The sequence below is a fragment of the Neolamprologus brichardi genome, chromosome 7 (assembly GCF_056152115.1).
Source record: "Neolamprologus brichardi isolate AB-2024 chromosome 7, ASM5615211v1, whole genome shotgun sequence".
Taxonomy (NCBI): domain Eukaryota; kingdom Metazoa; phylum Chordata; class Actinopteri; order Cichliformes; family Cichlidae; genus Neolamprologus; species Neolamprologus brichardi.
Window position 1 is genome coordinate 22,712,605 of NC_142110.1, and position 17,718 is coordinate 22,730,322.

Below are 17,718 nucleotides of genomic sequence, written 5' to 3' on the forward strand. Positions count from 1 at the left end.
TATATATTGTATATGTTGTATATACTAACTTTATATTTTGCTGGGTTTTTTACATTTTAATATATATATATTTAATATTATATATATATTTTCTTATTTTATTGTACTTTGTAATATCACCCCAAATCTACAAATTCACCATACTATCAGATAAATGTAGTGGAATAAAAGCATGTAGTCTAATCAAATGTAAAGTTAGAGGACTTAAGTAAATCTACTTCCATCAAGTTGACTCAAATACGGAGAGAAACTTGAAACATTTCTTTCTATGTCCGCAAAAATAGCTCACACACTTATTAACCTCCTTCAGTAAAGAAAGCAGCTACAAACATGAGTCACTACAATTGAAATATAACACATTTAAAACACAGATTACATTACCTACATTTTTTGTGTCGATCACAGTCAGCTGCAGACAACAACTTCAACCCATTGTTGATGTCGGTTTCCATGGTGTTCAAGCCCGAGCTGGCCCTCTTCATAACCACTGGAGGGCCTGTTTACCTGCCAGTCGGCAGGCCAGGTCACGCTACAGTTGCTATGGTACAGCTACACAAAAACAGCAGCTGTGAAAAATGACAATAATCTCTGCAGATGTGTCAGGAGTTTTCTTCTCCTAACTCTATTTGATTTTTCCTCTAATTAACAACTCTAATTAGGTCACCTTCAGCTGGTCCCACATTCATAAATGGCTCTCAGATAAAATGGCACTGATAAGATTTTCATGGTGCTACAGCTCATGAGAAAAAATGAGCAAAGGCACAAAAATGTCACCGTTAATTTGTTTATTCAGTGGTACACTTTTGCCTCCGTTGGGTGATAAAACCTATCACAAGTGTCACTACAATCCTGTAAACATTAAAAGGCAGTGACCTCAATGCAAATACATGATTCAACTAGAAAATACATTTACAACATTATCAAATATAGTAGAGAAACGTCTAATCTGTATTCAATAGGTTGTGCTGAGCTCCTAATCTACACAAACTAACCGTTGTTCTCCACGGCTGTAGAATACCATGTCTGGCAGCATAATACTAATTTGCTGGATATTACAAAGAGCTAAAAATCACAGTTATATCACAATCTTAGAGATTACAGCTTCTGTTAACTACCTGCACAGCACGTACTACTCTAGCGACTGCTAATACGAGACTCACACACTCTGGGCTAAAAGAACGCTACATGTTAACCTGCAGGTGCGAGCAGCTGCAGAGTGAGAACGGCTGCCTTAACGGCTGCCAACGTTAAGATCGGTGAAGTCATTGTGGAGCATCAGGATTTCTAAACGCAGCAAGCAAACCGGCAAACAGAAACTGAAACTGTGTGAAGGTAGAAATCTGAAGTTCTCCAATGAGGCATCTGGTTGTAGGAGTAAATGTTCCTATTGCTTTTGGTCAGTGTGGGTTTATTGGTGGGTAGGAAGATTAGTAACCCAGGTCTCTGAAGTCTGTGGAGCTGCAGAGATGAAAGTTGGGGGAGAAGAGGCAGATTTGGTTAGACTTACACAAAGATGATCTGGCTTTGCCAACTTAATTAATAATTAAAGGTAAGCAAGGGTTAACATTAATGAAAGTCACCATTATTATGTTTTCCATATACTGCTACAATAATGAAAATGCAAAACTACTCCAGAAAACAAAATGCGGTGCTTGAAATAAGCAGTGTACGGATATTTTTTGCACTGGTTCTTTATGCGTGAAAAACTCCCAGCAATGCACAACTTTCTATAAGTAGTGGATTACACCCTAATTTAAAAATGAGAGTTTTGTGAAGGTTTTGAATGTTTGATTGCACCTCGTGATACTAATTTGTAGGTATGATAAACTGCATGATACCTTATTTTGAAAGGTATAAATATAATTTGCACAAGAAAAAAATGTTTTTAAAGCTAAACGATGAGAAAAACATCTTACCCTTCACTGAATTGCTTTTTGGCAAAATGAATCTGCTCCCTCACAGTTGTCCCAATCACCATGATCTGCTGTTCTGTATCGATCACACACTGCAAAAACAGAAATGTCAAAACATTACAGAACCGCGCTGGTTATAGTAGAGCCATTTTAGATAGTGTAGTTAATCATCTAGCTTTTATCTTGTATCTGTTTACATCACTGTGTTGTTTCCCCTCCAGGATTGATGGTGGTGATGGATGGTGGTGGCAAAGCAGAAGATTTACCTTGAGTGTCTTTAAAGTCTTGCTGCCCAAGGACATGAGGTGCGTGTTACTTTCTGAAAATAGATGTAATAGATGAACAGTAATATGATGACACTGCTTCATATAAAAGTGTTCTTATAATTTTCATTCAGGCAACAATTGTTGTCTTCCTTACCCACTATGGCAAATGAGCAAGTTATCCTGATTTGTCCGACGGTCAGGCCGAGCTCCTTGATGTGACCATCAATGCAGAGCCTGCGCTGAAATGGGAAGCCATCGATCTCCATTTTGATCTCTTCGACCAGTTCTTTTAAACTGAAAGGGAAACAAAATAAGTCAACAGTTCTCACCTCACATGCTGCAGGTGTTTGCAGTACATACTTAGGAGACACTGAAAAATGAACTGGTGTCAAGAAAATGAAAAATTAGTGAAGACATCTCACCCAAATCTCTCCGCAGTCACGGAGGACATCAGATTCAACTTGCAACCTGTATCAATCAGCAAATTCACTTCCTGTCCTAAACACTGTATACACAGGGGAGGTGCATGTCAGATAGGAGAAAAAAGAAAGAAAAAAATCCTTTATACAAACCATTCACGGATATTTTGTGCTTGAAAATAATTTTTAAGTAGCCCAACGTCCACCCACCTTGCAGGGCACGAGGATGAAGTCATCCTCCTCATCCTCCTGTGAATTTACATGGCTATGGCTCAGACAAACTTCTCCATTGTTTGGTGTTACTCCAGACATGTTTATCCTACCTCTGCACAGCTTGGCCTCCAGTAGGCGCTTCTGGAGAATATTGTGTGGCTGCTACAACAGAGATTACAAACAACACAAGCACGCCTACTGAATATAAATCCTCAGTATTGTCGAAGCCTAAGATCAGATCTACAGTCTGAGCTAAAAATGCTATAATATAAAGACCATCTTTAAGCTCATGTATACAGTTTAGAAAGTACTGTATCGCCTGACTTTGACATATTTTTGTGTTATGGTTTCTTCACAGAATCCAGAGTCATCCGTGTTTGGCTCATTGGTGATTCTAAATTGGCCCTTGGTGTGAATGTGGAAGCAAATTAAATAGCTGTCTGTCTCTTTAGCCCTGTGATGGACTGGCAGTCTCTCCAGAGTATACCTTGCCTCTCACCGTGTGGCAGCTGAGATGTGCTCCAGCCACCCTGCTAGAAGTGGTTAGGAAAATGGACAGACTGATAACAATATAGATTAAGGTTTTCACTTTAGAGTATTTATCATTGATAAATCTCTCTCTCTCTCTCTCTCTCTCTCTCTCTCTCTCTTTCACACACACACACACACACACACACACACACACACACACACACACACACACACACACACACACAAACACACACACACACACAGAAAGAGAGAGGCAATGGTCCTCCTCCCCATCACCTATATAATGTCTATATAATAATGTCTATAACTATAATAATGGAAGGTCTTAGATATGAGGCTCACCCCCTGCTTAGAAGTCCCGAGTTTCTTCAATCCATCCAAAGGAAGCAGATCAGCGGAGTCCTTATGGAGGAACTGGATCGCCTGTTTCAGCCTCCTCTGTTGCCTCAGAGTCGCTGCATCCAGGACCCCCTTTTCTCCGCGGTTCTCTGTCCGCATCCCTGTAAACATGATGGCGGGCGTGTGCGTGTGTTGCCCCTGCTCTCTGACGGCCTGCATACAACCGAGCCTAATGAGGAATCCCCGATGCGTCAAGTCCACTTGAGAAGAGGAGACTCCCCCGTAACATGACAGGTAGTTAAGACAGCCCAAGTTGTAAAAATGAATCCTGCTGTGGACTTTCAAAATAAAACCCATTTTCCAAACGCTGCATAGCCCATCGCGCAATGAACACGGATGGATGTTTTTAATGCTGCATTACAGATTCATGAACTGCTCAACTCTGAGACCCCTGAAAAGTGGATTTACTTCGTTCTTCCACTAACACAACCCCGAATTTATGTTTTTATTGTACAACCTTTAAAAACACTCAAAAAATTTATTTCTGTGTACAAAATGCTGAATTAAGAATATTTCAGGTAAAAGTAAGATTTTTTTCCCTTTGGCTGCTTGAGTGTGCCATGTCAGAAAAAGATTGAGAACTGCTATAATGCGAATCTGGTAAGCTATGTTCATTTGCTTCAGATAACTCAGACTACAGTCTATTAAAGTGCCTACAGCTCACTGTTTACAAAGATCAGCTGTACTGCATATGTCCGCACCACAAGTTTATTTATTAATTTATTGTGTTTCATATAATGTTCAAGGAACATAAATGATTAGAAAACAGAAAAGACGATGGGCCAATAATTCACTGGAACAAAACAGATGCAAACATCAAAAAGTAAAAGAAACACTGTGGTGCACTGAATGTTTAATAATGACTGATAGCGCTTGCACATAATCCACAATATGTTATATTCATGTAGCCTATGCATTTCTTGGGTGTTTGCAAATTTTAGTGGGATGACAAATTTTGTTTAGAACTTTCTGAATCCTCACCGGTTTTATTTTGACAGCAGCTTCCGGTCTCATTCGGTATGTTTGCGTGACTTTGCTTTTACTTGAGGCAGGTAGAACGAAAACAGGGAAACATACGTCACTTTGCTGCAGCGTGACTCCAATAACACGCTCTCACGTGGAGAAACCACTTGCACAAAATGTGATGCTCTATGAGCAGCAGGCCTGTAAGAGTTAACTCACGTTTTGCACAACAAAGGCTTTTTGGTGAGGGGTATAAAGGGGTATAACAGGAAATAAAACTTTTTATCAAATCCCTTTTTTTCTAAATTCTATTTTTAATAACATTTTATTGTTTGTTAGAAAATATGAATCACTAAAAAGAAAGCACGTGCACTGGGCTACAGCAAATAATACAAAATTATTCTCTCTATTCAAATGGGGAAAAAATGTATATATATGACAGCACTGTCCAAATGTTCTTTCAGTGAGCAGCTCACCCTTGCTTTCACCAAAAAGGAGGCATATCCACAAAGCCATCTCCTCTGTCATTTTGCCATCACTGTCATTTGCATCTGAGCAGGAGACAGTGGTTTATGCTCCCTAACAGGACAGACTGGTATTCCTGACATTTAATTCATTTCAATTCAATAGACAATGAAGCGTTCCCTTCGTGTTTGTTCTGTTTCGTGTCTCTGAGGTTATAAGTGTTGGTTTCAGATAAGAAGGCTCAAACCTGCCCCAAGCTGGTTGTGTTTGAAACCTAATTATTGACATCAGTTGGAGCTACATTTACATCATGAAGGTAGTTGTTTACTTAATTAAAAGCAATAATACAAGACTAACAAAATCATTTCTCATTACAAATCCATATTTTTGCTCTGAGGTCAAAGTTTATAATGTGAAAAAATGTACTGAAAGTGTAAAAAAAAAAGTCTTACAGATAATTAAATCATTATTTTCTGTGCATGTGTGTAATTAACATTTCGTTTTTCTCCATTCCATAGCAATCACTTTAAGCAGTTTGTTTACTTTATTATTTTATCTTTATTATTTTATCTTTTTAATTAATTCTATTTTCTTTTTTCAGTATGACATATAGATCAATATTATTATTGTCATATCAATCTATTTGGATTTTTTAAAACTTTAATTGCATCTTTGTCAGGGTCAAACTCAAGGTTGTCAAACATTCCAACATCCCAAATCTGTCCCACCAAAGAGTCCAACACGGCCCACTGTATGACTTTGCAAAGTGTGAAAACTGTAGCCAAGTCACTAAGTATTTCTAGATTTTTACAAAGTTATGATTCATGTGAACATTTGGTGCCTTTCCTCCTGTGATCTTTAAATGAAATGAAATTCTTCTTCTTTTAATGAATGAAAATGTAATGATAGTAGACTCAATGAATGTCAAAGAACTGAGATGTATTTTTGAAAACTGATTTTTCTTTAGATATCCAATGCTAATTATCTATTTTGGTAAACAGTCCTGTCATCTAGAAGACTTGGGAGGGCAAAGGATATCTGTCACTGTGGCTTATGGTTGAACATTTTTAAAATCTTAGTTACCTATACCAGGTGAACTTTCATTCAGATGTACTTCTTTACATTTAATGAAATTATAACATTTGATGGGATTTTCTTATGCAATGACGTTATTAATCTGCTCAACTTCAGATCTAATCGGGCAGTATCTGATGAAATACAAATAGTTAGACAACCCTGAGGTGAATCCTGCATTTCTACAGTCATTCTGGCCTCACTGAGGACTACATCTCTACGTCTTTTCAGCTTCTTTTGTAGGTGTTCATGAGGTGAAATTGTATCAGCTACTTTTAAAAGATGATTATCTGATGTCCTGGGTGTAGTTTGTAGTGTCATGTGTCATTTTATCCCACCGAGCCTCTTTTCACTGCATTGCCCACATTCCCCCTTTTTTTACCCACACGACCTTGTTTTCAACATGGATGCCGAAAATTCTTCCACCACAGCGCAGTTTATGTCGCTGGCGAACCCATTTAACCACATTTTGTGTCGCACGGTGGCTCGGAATCTACAATGTCGGCTGACTATCGTCTACCTTTCATGCTTAAATAATTATTTTGTAACGACGTAGCAGCGCATTTACAGTCAAAAAGCCGAGACAATGCGAAAACGGACGCGGAATGGCGTCTGCCAGGGGCCCGGGAGGCTGAATAACAGCAGTATAGACTCGAATGAACGTAACAGGCACACGCCTAACCCAATAGGAGCGGGCTTTGCGAGTCGGTGACCAATCCCTCAATAGAGAATGGGCGGGACAACACGGTAAGGATAGTTCTGTCATACATGTTCCCGGGTTGTGAACATCGCCGACCGTTTCCTGCACTGTTGCATGGTGGTCGAACAGGAGGAATTGTTGGAAATTTTTCGGAGGTTAGTATATAAATTGGTTTTTACCCAGTGTGCATTATTCCCTCAGCCATCTCTGTGAGAGGGAGTGACAGGTTGCGGTGGGGATTCAGTCCAAGAATGGGAGACGGCTGTTTAATCATAAAATAAAATTGACACCCACCGAGCCAAAATGCTTATGTTATCATTAATTAGCTCGCGGATTCCTCGCTCTTGTTTTCCAACTGCGTCGCTCGTTAGTCAAACGGGAAGCTGTATGGCGTGAGTTAGCTAGCCCTCCGTTTGTCATTCCAGAGCCCTTTTAGACTTCACCAAATCATTTCGAAGTCTCTGTGATCTCGATAACCGCAGTCATCGAGAAACAGTTCGCCAACAACCGCTGTGAAAGTCGTGACAGCGCTGCTTGTCATAGTTAGCAATGTTGTTAGCCTACGAAGCGGCTATCAAGCTTACTCCATTACGGCATGTTTCTGTGGCTGTAGTCGTCAACTCAGCGTTTAGACACGCTGTCAGTGTGATAACTGAATCCTGGGATGCCAAAGCCGGTTAAATACACTTGTTTGATATACAACAGACTTGACTAATGTGGCAAGTCATAGTTGTGCTACATCGTAAGTAGCTAGCTCCAAGTATTGAGTCCAAATCAACAAGCGCCAAAAGCACATCAGCTGTGAGATTATATGCTTATAATTAACGTAAGGTCAAAAAATAATAACTCTTCAGCTGTTAAGGGGAAAAAGCTCTAGTGATAAGACACTAGTAAAAGATTGAATTATCAAATGTGAGCTGAGCAGAGCTGTTAGACTGGTTTATTATAGTTTAATAATTAACTATTATAATAAGTGATGTCATGTTTATGACTTGAACTTGAAAACAGAGCAAGTCAGAAAAACGTTATAACGAATCTTAATATGCTTCTTCTTTCTGCGTTTAATATCCACAATATGTCACCAGAGTTGTAGGGATTTCTTTACATTTTTATTTTGTATTCGTGTTAGATTTTCTGTTCACTTAACTTCCAGAGTTAGTTTGTTCGTTTCGGTTCACTTTTTGTTAGAGATGTTGTAATATATCAGCTGAACAATGTTATCAACCAGTATCGGCCTTATTGACTCATATCACCTATTGGCAAACACATGACATTTACAGATGTTTATCTTTTATGCAACATAAATTTTCCACGTAATAAATGTTAAAAGGTGTGATGAAGATTTGAAATTTTGTTTATTTTTTTATGACGATAAAATAAACAAAATATATGAGATTACTTTGTTTCCTTGGTACAAAAAAGAAAATGAATACAACAATGCAAACACCTAACACTGGTATCAATTCCATTGAGTCAATAGAAATAGATTAACTATGAAGCCTGATATGAAGCAGGTTGTTACATTGGCTCCAATTTCACAAGTGTTGTATCTTTAGTTTGAATGAGGGGTATTTGTCTGGGGCTGAGCTTAGAATAAGAAATATATGTTGCAGACATTTCATAAACAAACTTGACTCACTTCGCAGGTAAATATGTGCTAATGTTGTATGTGTTCACACATGTTACCATGCTGAAACTGGCAAAACAAAAAAAATCATGTAGTGCAGAAAATCTCAAGTTAATTTTTGTTTATAAAAAAAATCTATTTTTGTTTTACTCTTTCACTTAACTTATTTTGTTCCACACTTAGGTTAGGTCATTCTAGTAAATCAAAACTAAGTTATAACACATTATTTCTATGCAGTTGTATGGTTGTTTGCCAGTTTGTTGGTTGTATTTACTGAGTATGTTTAGACACTGAAAAAAACATTTATATATGTATGTATTTCACATATTGGAGGAATAGTGATGATTGGGTTGCACTGCAACAGCAACAACATTAAGTAAGATTCTTAATGGTGACGTCCAGTTATCAAATAACTGCACAGTATCTGCATTTTCGGTGCCTGTGTCAGTATGAATTTCATTTGAGTGTCTTGTCTGTTTCCCCTGCAGCAGCTAAAGAATGCTCTTGGCCCAGATAAACCGGGACTCCCAGGGAATGGCAGAGTTTCATGATGCAGATGGGCAGCCGGTCACACTCTGTCTAGCAGAGGCTGTGACAGTGGGAGGTGAGCCTTTAAACTTTCTATTGTTACAAAAAAATTTACTGACATCACTGCAGAACAGTACATCTAATCACATTTGAATTTCAGTCCAAGTTTTGGTTGAGGATGGCAAAACGGTGTCCAGAAGTAATCGGGTATTAGCTGGGACAAAGTGCATCACATCGCAGTCCTGTTGTTTCATTTTGTGACGATCTACTCCATTACTCCTTAAACTAAAAGTCTATGTTTTACTACTCTCTTATTTCCCAGATGCAGATCAGATGGAGAGTATGGACACAGTGAGTCTGCAGGCTGTTACACTTGCGGATGGATCCACTGCATATATCCAGCATGACACCAAAGGTTCCTTTTCAGATGGACAGATTATGGACGGCCAAGTTATCCAGCTGGAGGATGGCTCTGCTGCCTATGTTCAGCATGTGCCCATGCCTAAAGCGGGTAAATAAAATGGAAATATTGTAATACCAATAGCAGAGTAGAGCTTATTCTTTGTGTACTGTGTTTGTGGCACAGTGCAAGGCTGTAATTTAATTGCATGTCATCTATATTATGTAACAAAAGCTCACTAGTAGCTTTTCTTTCTTTTCTTTGCAAGCTCCTTTGACCACTAGTAGCTAACCAAGAACACACTAATGAAGAAGTGAATGTGAGTAATGTTTATTTTTAATGCATTTTTAGGGGGGGGCAGTTTACAGCTTGAAGATGGACAGGCTGTTCAGTTAGAAGACGGAACAACCGCCTATATTCACACACCCAAAGGTAAATAGCACCTAATCAAACTGAATTTAATTTCTAATTTTTTAAGCATCTTTCATCTATTTAGTTAGATTATTTTAATGTTTCATTTATTGTGCATCAGTAAAAGAAAATAGTCAAAAAACATCTGCTTATCCTTTATTATCCTTTACTCTTTTTTATAAATTTTAATAAATTTTTTTGCAGAGTTTGGCTAAGCTGCAAGTTCACAGACATTAAAAAATGTTCATGTGCATGTGTATCTTCTTTTTTAAAAAACAGTTGTTGTTTATTCATGGGAATTAAAAATGGTTACATAAATGTTAGTGTTGGACTAGAAAATGTACAAAACATTTATAAATAAAAACTCTTAAGGTGAGGGATTTTACCACAAAGAAGCATTAAGTTTGGGTCCAGACATACATGAAACTATTATTTCCCTCCCCAAACTTTTTGATTTTTACTGGAACAAAGCTCAGTTTCATCAGTGAGTTTCAGTTTCTGCGTCCTTCTCCTAATTTCTGTGCAGAAACATATGATCAGGGTGGCCTGCAGGAGGTACAGCTGGAGGATGGGAGCACCGCCTACATTCAGCACACTGTGCACATGCCCCAGTCCAACACCATCCTGGCAATCCAGGCTGATGGCACCATCGCAGACCTGCAGGCGGAGGCGGCAGCTATTGACCCAGAGACCATCAGCGTACTGGAACAGTATACCACTAAGGTACATGTGCTTTGTCTTTGAACTGGTGTGGTACCAGCTCTACATTTTGTGTGTGTGTGTGTGTGTGTGTGTGTGTGTGTGTGTGTGTGTGTGTGTGTGTGTGTTGACACAGAATTATGACAGCGAGAAAGTGGTGGGGTATGCAGTATAAGTGACAGGTGGATTCAAGGATGGGGGTGGGGTGGTACCATCTGAGGCCCTTCCTGTTTGGAAAGGTGATGGTCACGCAGAAGGCTCTGTGGTCTGTGATGTTTACAGATGACACTATGATCTGTAATGAGAGTAGGGAGCAGGTGGAAGAGCTCGGAGAGGTGGAGTGTACTGGAGAGAAGAGGAATGAATGTCAGTAGAAGCGAGACAGAACACGTGTGTGAGTAAGAGGCAGACAGGTGTAACAGTGAGGATGCAAAGAGTAGTATTGATATGAGCTTGCAACGTAGTGGCATTTTATCATGTCACACAATATTTTTAGGTAAAAGAAAATCACTAATACCATTGTGTTCTGCGCACATGTAATTGGCTTGTGTAAAAAGTTATTATCTCGTTATCTTGGCAAGATGGTCACTTGTGAATATGAGATTAAATATTATCTTATTCATAGGTTATATAAAGTTGCCTGTTTTGAATGTTCCATTTTTGCTGTAATAATGGTTTATCAATTTTAAATCTTATAGTTTCATATTTCATATCCCTTGGTTTAATATATTTATGATCATCCAGTAGATATTAAAATAATCTTTCTTTTCCCTCAAAGGTGGAGAATATAGAGAACCCCCTGGGGACCTTTGGCAGAGTTGAAGCAGACAATGGTGTCCACATGCGGGTAATGTTTCTTTTTATTTATTTCTCTTTTTTTTTCTTTACGTTAAGTCTAACATTGAATACATAATTGTGCCTCGTCTTTCAGATTGTGTTACAGGGACAAGACAACAGGCCAGGAAGGGTCTCAAATGTTGGGGAAAAGTCCTTTCGCTGTGAATATGAAGGCTGTGGAAAGCTGTACACCACTGCCCACCATCTTAAGGTAAGTGTGGGTGCTTTGTTTTTCTAAAAAGTTTTTTTTTTTCTGCCTCCTCAAGTGTAGATTATTTAAAGATAACATTTTGTAAGATTTTGCCATTTACTGAAATGCAATGCTTTACAGTTTTGTTTGTGTCCTGCAGGTACATGAGCGTTCCCACACTGGAGACAAACCGTACATCTGTGACTATCCCAACTGTGGAAAGAAGTTTGCAACAGGTAGCAACGGATAATATAATTTTACAAATTGACTCATGGCTAATTTCTTTTATTTTTGTTGCCAAATTTAATTTTTTAAACCCTTGATTAAAATCTCATTATCACCATAGTGATGTTGACAATTGAACTAGTCAGGTTATTACTGTGTAAGTAAGTTATTTTTTTCCTTTTAATGAAGGCTGTAATTGAGTGGGATTTAATTTACTTGCAAAAAATACATTTTTTGTTTATCAAATGACTTGAAATGTGTGGAAAATGCAGACTCTTAAGTAAAGCGCCCCAGACAAACTGCCTTAATTACCACTTGTAAACACAAGTTTAGTCAACCCCATTCAATTAAATTCTATTCTTTTTATAGAGCACCAAATCACAACAACAGTTGCCTGTTATGTTATATTGTAATATAAAACAGTATATTGAAAGAGATCCCTAAAGGTCTCTTTTGAGGTGGAAAAAACTCTTGCTGTTAAATGTAAGACCATATCTGAGATCAGTATAAATATGGAATAGGCTGCTTGTAGGCATGGAATAATAATTTAGCTGAATGTCAAATTGTGTGATCCTTTAAGGCTATGGACTGAAGAGTCACTCGCGCACACACACGGGGGAGAAGCCATACAGATGTCAGGAGTTAAACTGCTGCAAGTCCTTCAAAACCTCTGGAGACCTTCAAAAGCACACAAGGACACATACAGGTAAACAACCACACCCAGAAACTCACTGACAAGTCACAATGTTGTTGCAACACTCAATAAGCCTGATAAGGTTTGTAAACAAACCCAGGAGATTAACTGTTGTTTGCTACTGCTGGTAAAAGCTACATTACTTCAGGGCTGTTAATACAGAAGGGCTGTTTAAGGAGTGTTTGGAATCAAAATGGATTGAACTAACTAGCCACACAGCATTGTCTTTTTTAAACAAACAACACATGGTGGTGAAGAGCTAGGATTGGCTGAACAACTTGAGGGGGTTGTGTCAAGTTGTTCAGCCAATCCTGAACAACAGATGAGGGGAGCTGAAATTTTTCAAAGCCACCATAGTGCAGCAGGAGCACAGGCACATGGTCATCACGAGAAGCATGACGCCAAGTTCCTCCTGCTTGTTTTTTAAAACACAGCAGACATTTTGCAGTTGGAATCACACTGGTTATTTATAAAGGCCTGAAGGCTAGTTTCATACCAGCATTAGTCATGTTAAACAGCTGCTTACAGTGTTGTGTCCTATTTCTGTCAGGTTTACAATTCTATAGATTTCAAGCTGCAGGGTTGACATACTTCATGTTTTGCAGGAGAGAAGCCTTTTAAATGCCCAGTTGAAGGCTGCGGCAGGTCATTTACCACCTCTAATATCCGTAAAGTTCACATCCGAACACACACCGGAGAACGGCCATACTACTGCTCTGAACCAAGCTGTGGACGGTCATTTGCCAGTGCCACTAACTACAAGAATCATATGCGAATTCACACTGGTGAGTCTTCGGTATTTTATAATGACTCAGCTTGCTGAGTCGTTGTGAGTCACTAAGTGCTCTCCAGTTGAACCCCTGGATCTCAGCACAGTTTTTTTTTCCACAGAAGCTGTGCAAAAAGCTTTTAAGCTGTTAATTGATAAAGTTTCAAGATAGCTTAAATCATCATGTCTAACACTGAAGTTTGAAAAACTCTGTTTTACTAGGAAGAACAAACCAACATTATTTTTTATGTATTTTTAAAACTATCTAGAATATCTATAGAATATCTAGATTTTTAGTCTTTTTGTGGACATTTAATCCTTTTACTGGTCTTCTATATAGGATATGTATTTGGATTTCATAGCTTAATGCTAGCTCTAATGTTGAATATATGTGCAGATGGAAATAAGCTAGTAAACTATATCTGGGAACAATCCCTCTGTTCACTGTTCTTCACTACATTGTGATCTTACATATAAAGAAAACATGATGTAAAAGTAAAGCACATATTAATTCTTGAGTGCTGAAACAACACACCAATAAAAATGGGGGTCTTCACTTCTCTTGCAGTTTAATAAATGAAGTCAAAAGCTCATTGTCTTACTGTTTTTTCCACTTCAGGTGAGAAGCCGTATGTGTGCACAGTGCCTGGGTGTGAAAAACGCTTCACAGAATACTCCAGCCTTTACAAACACCATGTTGTTCATACGCCCTGTAAACCTTACAACTGCAATCATTGTGGGAAAACCTACAAGCAGATTTCCACACTTGCCATGCACAAAAGAACAGCGCACAACGACACCGAGCCCATTGAAGAGGAGCAGGAAGCCTACTTTGAACCCCCAACAGGTCAGTAAAATGTAACAAAACAGCTTTATAACAGCTTTATAGCTTTATAAAGCACTTTAAAAACAACCACAGCTGACACAAAGTGCTGTACATTAGAACGAAATAATACAATCACATAAGATATAAATAAAAGCCAAAAAAACCCAATAATAATAATTAATTTGTTAGTTAATAAATAATTTAATTAAAAGAGAAACTCAGTCTCACTACGGTCAAAAGCCAAAGAATAAAAATGGGTTTTAACGTGTGTTTTAAAAGTGGACAGTGAAGGGGCCTCTCAAAATGCCTCTTTTTTTTTTCTTTTTGAAGTCTGTGAGGGATGTAGGAATTTAGAATGGAAACAGATGTTAACAATAGTTCAGATAAAACTGTCTATTTATTAACTTACAAAATTCTAATGAATCCTTAATGTCAATTCAGATGCCATCGATGACCCCAGTGTGAGCTACACGACAGCTGTAGTGGAGGCAGATGACTCCGGATCAGAGCCGGTTCCAGTGGAAAGCTCCGACATGGTTGGTCCGCAGCATGTTGCCCTGGTAACACAGGAAGATGGAACACAACAACAGGTAAGAGAATACAACGACATCATGACTATAAACATATTGCAAATAACAATAAGAAGAAGAAGAAGAAGCGAGGATGCTCATCATATACCGTATGTGAAGCAAACGCCTCAGAAATCCCTTAAAACTACATTCATTATAATGGTCACCAGTGGCAATAGCCATGACTGCAAAATGACATCTGATCCCTGAAAACTATATAGGGAAAGCGACCTTCTGCCCTGACTATTGTAAACATTTTCCTAATGTTTGTGGGATCAATCACCAATGTCAAGTCATGTTAAATAAAACATAAAATTCATTTCTTCTACGAGTCAGGAAGGAGGGAAGCCCAGGATGGTAATTGGCTAACAACTAGTAATTGACAAATGGTTAGACGCTGAGCAGACTGACCTCTCACTCTTTACGTTCGGTGTCACATGACCAAAACAGCTCTGGTGAAAATGGTCTTTACAAACAATGTAGTGACAAATTACTAAATCCATCATTTGAACTGTCAGTTGCTGTTAGTTGGCAGTAATCACATAGCTGAAACTGTTGTGAACTTCTATTGTTCATACTTGTCAGCGCAACTAGACAGCTGGCTGATATGTTTCCTAGTTTGAGTGTTCATTAGGTTTTTGAGGGAAGGGCACATCAACCATCATTAGCATTTCAGAATTTTCCCACGTAATAAATTGTCTTTTTAATTTATATTTTTATAGCAATAAAGTTGCTTTTTTATGCTTTTTTGTTTCAAGTCACAGCTGCAAAGTCTCATGACTGTTTGTCTACTATTGAAAAGACGATTTCTAATCTCAGTGGGACTTTGACCTGGCTAAAGGATGCAATCTGAAGTTGTCAGAGTGTAATTCAGACTCAATGTTCTTTTCTCTTTCAGGTCAGTATCTCCGAGGCAGACCTTCAAGCTATGGGTGGCACAATTACCATGGTAACCCAAGAAGGCACAACCATAACTATCCCAGCCCATGAGCTGACAACTCAGGGTGCTCACTCAGTCACCATGGTAACAACAGATGGCTCAGATGAACAGGTAAACAACTCTCATAGCTCAGTAGACTGCACTCAGAATAATGTGAAGGGCTTTTTTTCTATTTAGAGGGCTTCAGTGTGGCGTTGTATTCAGCTTAAATAACTGAGCTGAAAATCAAGTCTATATATTATAAAAGTAACTTAAGAAAGATCAGCTGCTTTTATTTTTAGTATTTTTTTTAAATCAGGTTTTCAATTTTAATTTATTATTTATTCGGTTTTCTGGTAAACTTCCATGATGGAATCAGATGTGTTTTAAAAATATATTTGTGGCTCAAAAATTAAGCTGTAATTTGAGTACAGCGTTTTTGTCGTCCCCAGGTGGCCATCATGACACCTGACATGGCTTCATTCCAAACTGTGGAGGAGGCAGGTTACAGCCAAGAGCAAGATGATATTCATCCTGTCACATTACTGGCCACATCCAACGGCACACACATCGCTGTACAGGTTGGTAAAGATCATCAGAGGGACCGAGTTCCAGTCATTAAATGTATTTAGTTCACTTTAAGAAGAAGATAAAGGAAAAATTTGGAAAATGTTACATCTTTAAGTCTGGTTGGAACAGGCTCTGTAGTACAGAGGCCCCACCCTGAAAATATGTTTGCCTAAAGGCTTTTGTAAATATAATGAGCAGGTGGGGTTCATCTCAGGAGTGGTAGGTGTGCTGTTGTCCTCTTACTGGTTCAGTCAATTCAGGATCAAACCAAAACTTAGTATGGATGTTATTCAAATTCATGGTGACTGCTAACTTGTTATGCAAAAAAGAAAACCAGCGTTGTAAATAATTGTTTGTTTTTCATTGACACACAATCTTATTATGGAAAGTAAAGGGTTTGGGGTTTTTTTTTTAAAATGCCTCTACATATGGGAGAATGATTTATTTGTTAAAGTGCAGATGTTATCTTTATGTTTATCTAATAAATTCACTAACATTTATCCACTTAAAATACCTTTTTTAAGCTATGTATTAGAGTATCATGCTTAATTTACTATCAAGGCCAAACCCTTAAGGGTATTATAATTACATCAAAGGGCTAACAACCTTTTTATTTCCCTCCACTGTCTTTATTTAACAAATTGCACTGTTTCTGTTATGTTAATGATTTAGCAAAGGCTTATTTTGCATCTTTTCCGTCATGTGACAGTCATCCTCAAGCAGCCTGTTGGGCAATGGTGGTGGTATTGTTTTTGAGAGGGTTGGGAGTATGAATGCATTTACTTCCATATGTGTTTAGACATTGACACAACTTTTATTTTAGCTCCTTTATTTAAGTTGCAATTAAAGTGCTAACTCTCTGAAGTACTTTGAAGGATATTCATGCTCAAGGGATTACAGCACTTTAATATGTGCGCCTTTATTTTGAAGGGACCAAAACCTTGTATGTGCTAATTCTAGTACTGCTCACCTGTGGTCATCAAAATGTCAATATTGTTTGCATTGTTTTCCTCTCTCTTTTTTATAGCTTAGTGATCAGCCTTCGCTGGAGGAAGCCATCAGAATAGCATCAAGAATACAGCAAGGAGAGTCACCAGGCCTGGATGATTGATCGATAAGGACAGTGATTATGAATTAAGACTAATTTCAAATGGACTATGTCAGTGGGAGAAATCATGAGTCTTCCTCAATGTTTTTCCACAAAAGAATTTAGCTTTTATGTGTACATAGAATTTTGATAACTGGAGTTCTGGTGTGCTATTTTGTCCCTCTACATAAAATGTGAGAGGATGAGGGGGGTGGGGAGGGGGGGGCTTTCTAATGTTTATGGTGCACAGTACTGCAGTGTACAGCTAATGCTATTTCTAATAAAAAAAACAAACAACAAAAAGTGTGATTGTGTGACTGCAGTTGATTTTCAACACCCACGTGCTTAATAACTTTGTCTCATTTCAACCTTGCTCCATTGAGAAGTTAAAAATACCTAGAGGACAAAGGGAAACTGTATAACACAAAATTTTTATAAAAGATTACAGAAAGATATGAATGAC

General features: G+C 38.2%; 2 protein-coding genes across 6 annotated transcripts; one reads left to right on the plus strand and one right to left on the minus strand.

The window, feature by feature from the left end:
• Positions 1–770: 770 nt before the first annotated feature.
• LOC102799645 (nuclear receptor-interacting protein 3-like) lies at positions 771–3,999 on the minus strand. 2 transcript variants are annotated; one of them, XM_087844402.1, is made up of 7 exons: positions 3,646–3,999; positions 2,809–2,973; positions 2,602–2,684; positions 2,334–2,473; positions 2,111–2,232; positions 1,917–2,005; positions 771–1,458 (listed from the first exon to the last, which is right to left on the minus strand). In XM_087844402.1, the coding sequence occupies exons 1-7, from the start codon at positions 3,997–3,999 to the stop codon at positions 1,428–1,430; spliced, it is 984 nt and encodes a 327-aa protein (XP_087700528.1). In that variant the 3' UTR covers positions 771–1,427. The 2 variants fall into 2 exon arrangements, with proteins under 2 accessions (XP_087700528.1, XP_006782426.3); XM_006782363.3 differs by having other exon boundaries at positions 2,180–2,232; positions 3,646–3,907.
• A 2,607-nt stretch (positions 4,000–6,606) lies between these two features.
• znf143b (zinc finger protein 143b) lies at positions 6,607–17,544 on the plus strand. Of its 4 annotated transcripts, none has more exons than XM_006782362.3 (15): positions 6,607–6,951; positions 9,020–9,135; positions 9,382–9,570; positions 9,811–9,891; positions 10,397–10,593; positions 11,348–11,416; positions 11,501–11,617; positions 11,757–11,832; positions 12,402–12,527; positions 13,121–13,300; positions 13,904–14,131; positions 14,552–14,700; positions 15,578–15,730; positions 16,051–16,179; positions 17,196–17,544. In XM_006782362.3, the coding sequence occupies exons 2-15, from the start codon at positions 9,030–9,032 to the stop codon at positions 17,277–17,279; spliced, it is 1,884 nt and encodes a 627-aa protein (XP_006782425.1). In that variant the 5' UTR covers positions 6,607–6,951; positions 9,020–9,029; the 3' UTR covers positions 17,280–17,544. The 4 variants fall into 4 exon arrangements, with proteins under 4 accessions (XP_006782425.1, XP_006782422.1, XP_006782423.1 ...); XM_006782359.3 differs by lacking the exon at positions 6,607–6,951 and adding an exon at positions 6,953–7,059; XM_006782360.3 differs by lacking the exon at positions 6,607–6,951 and adding an exon at positions 6,985–7,059 and having other exon boundaries at positions 9,023–9,135.
• Positions 17,545–17,718: the final 174 nt, after the last annotated feature.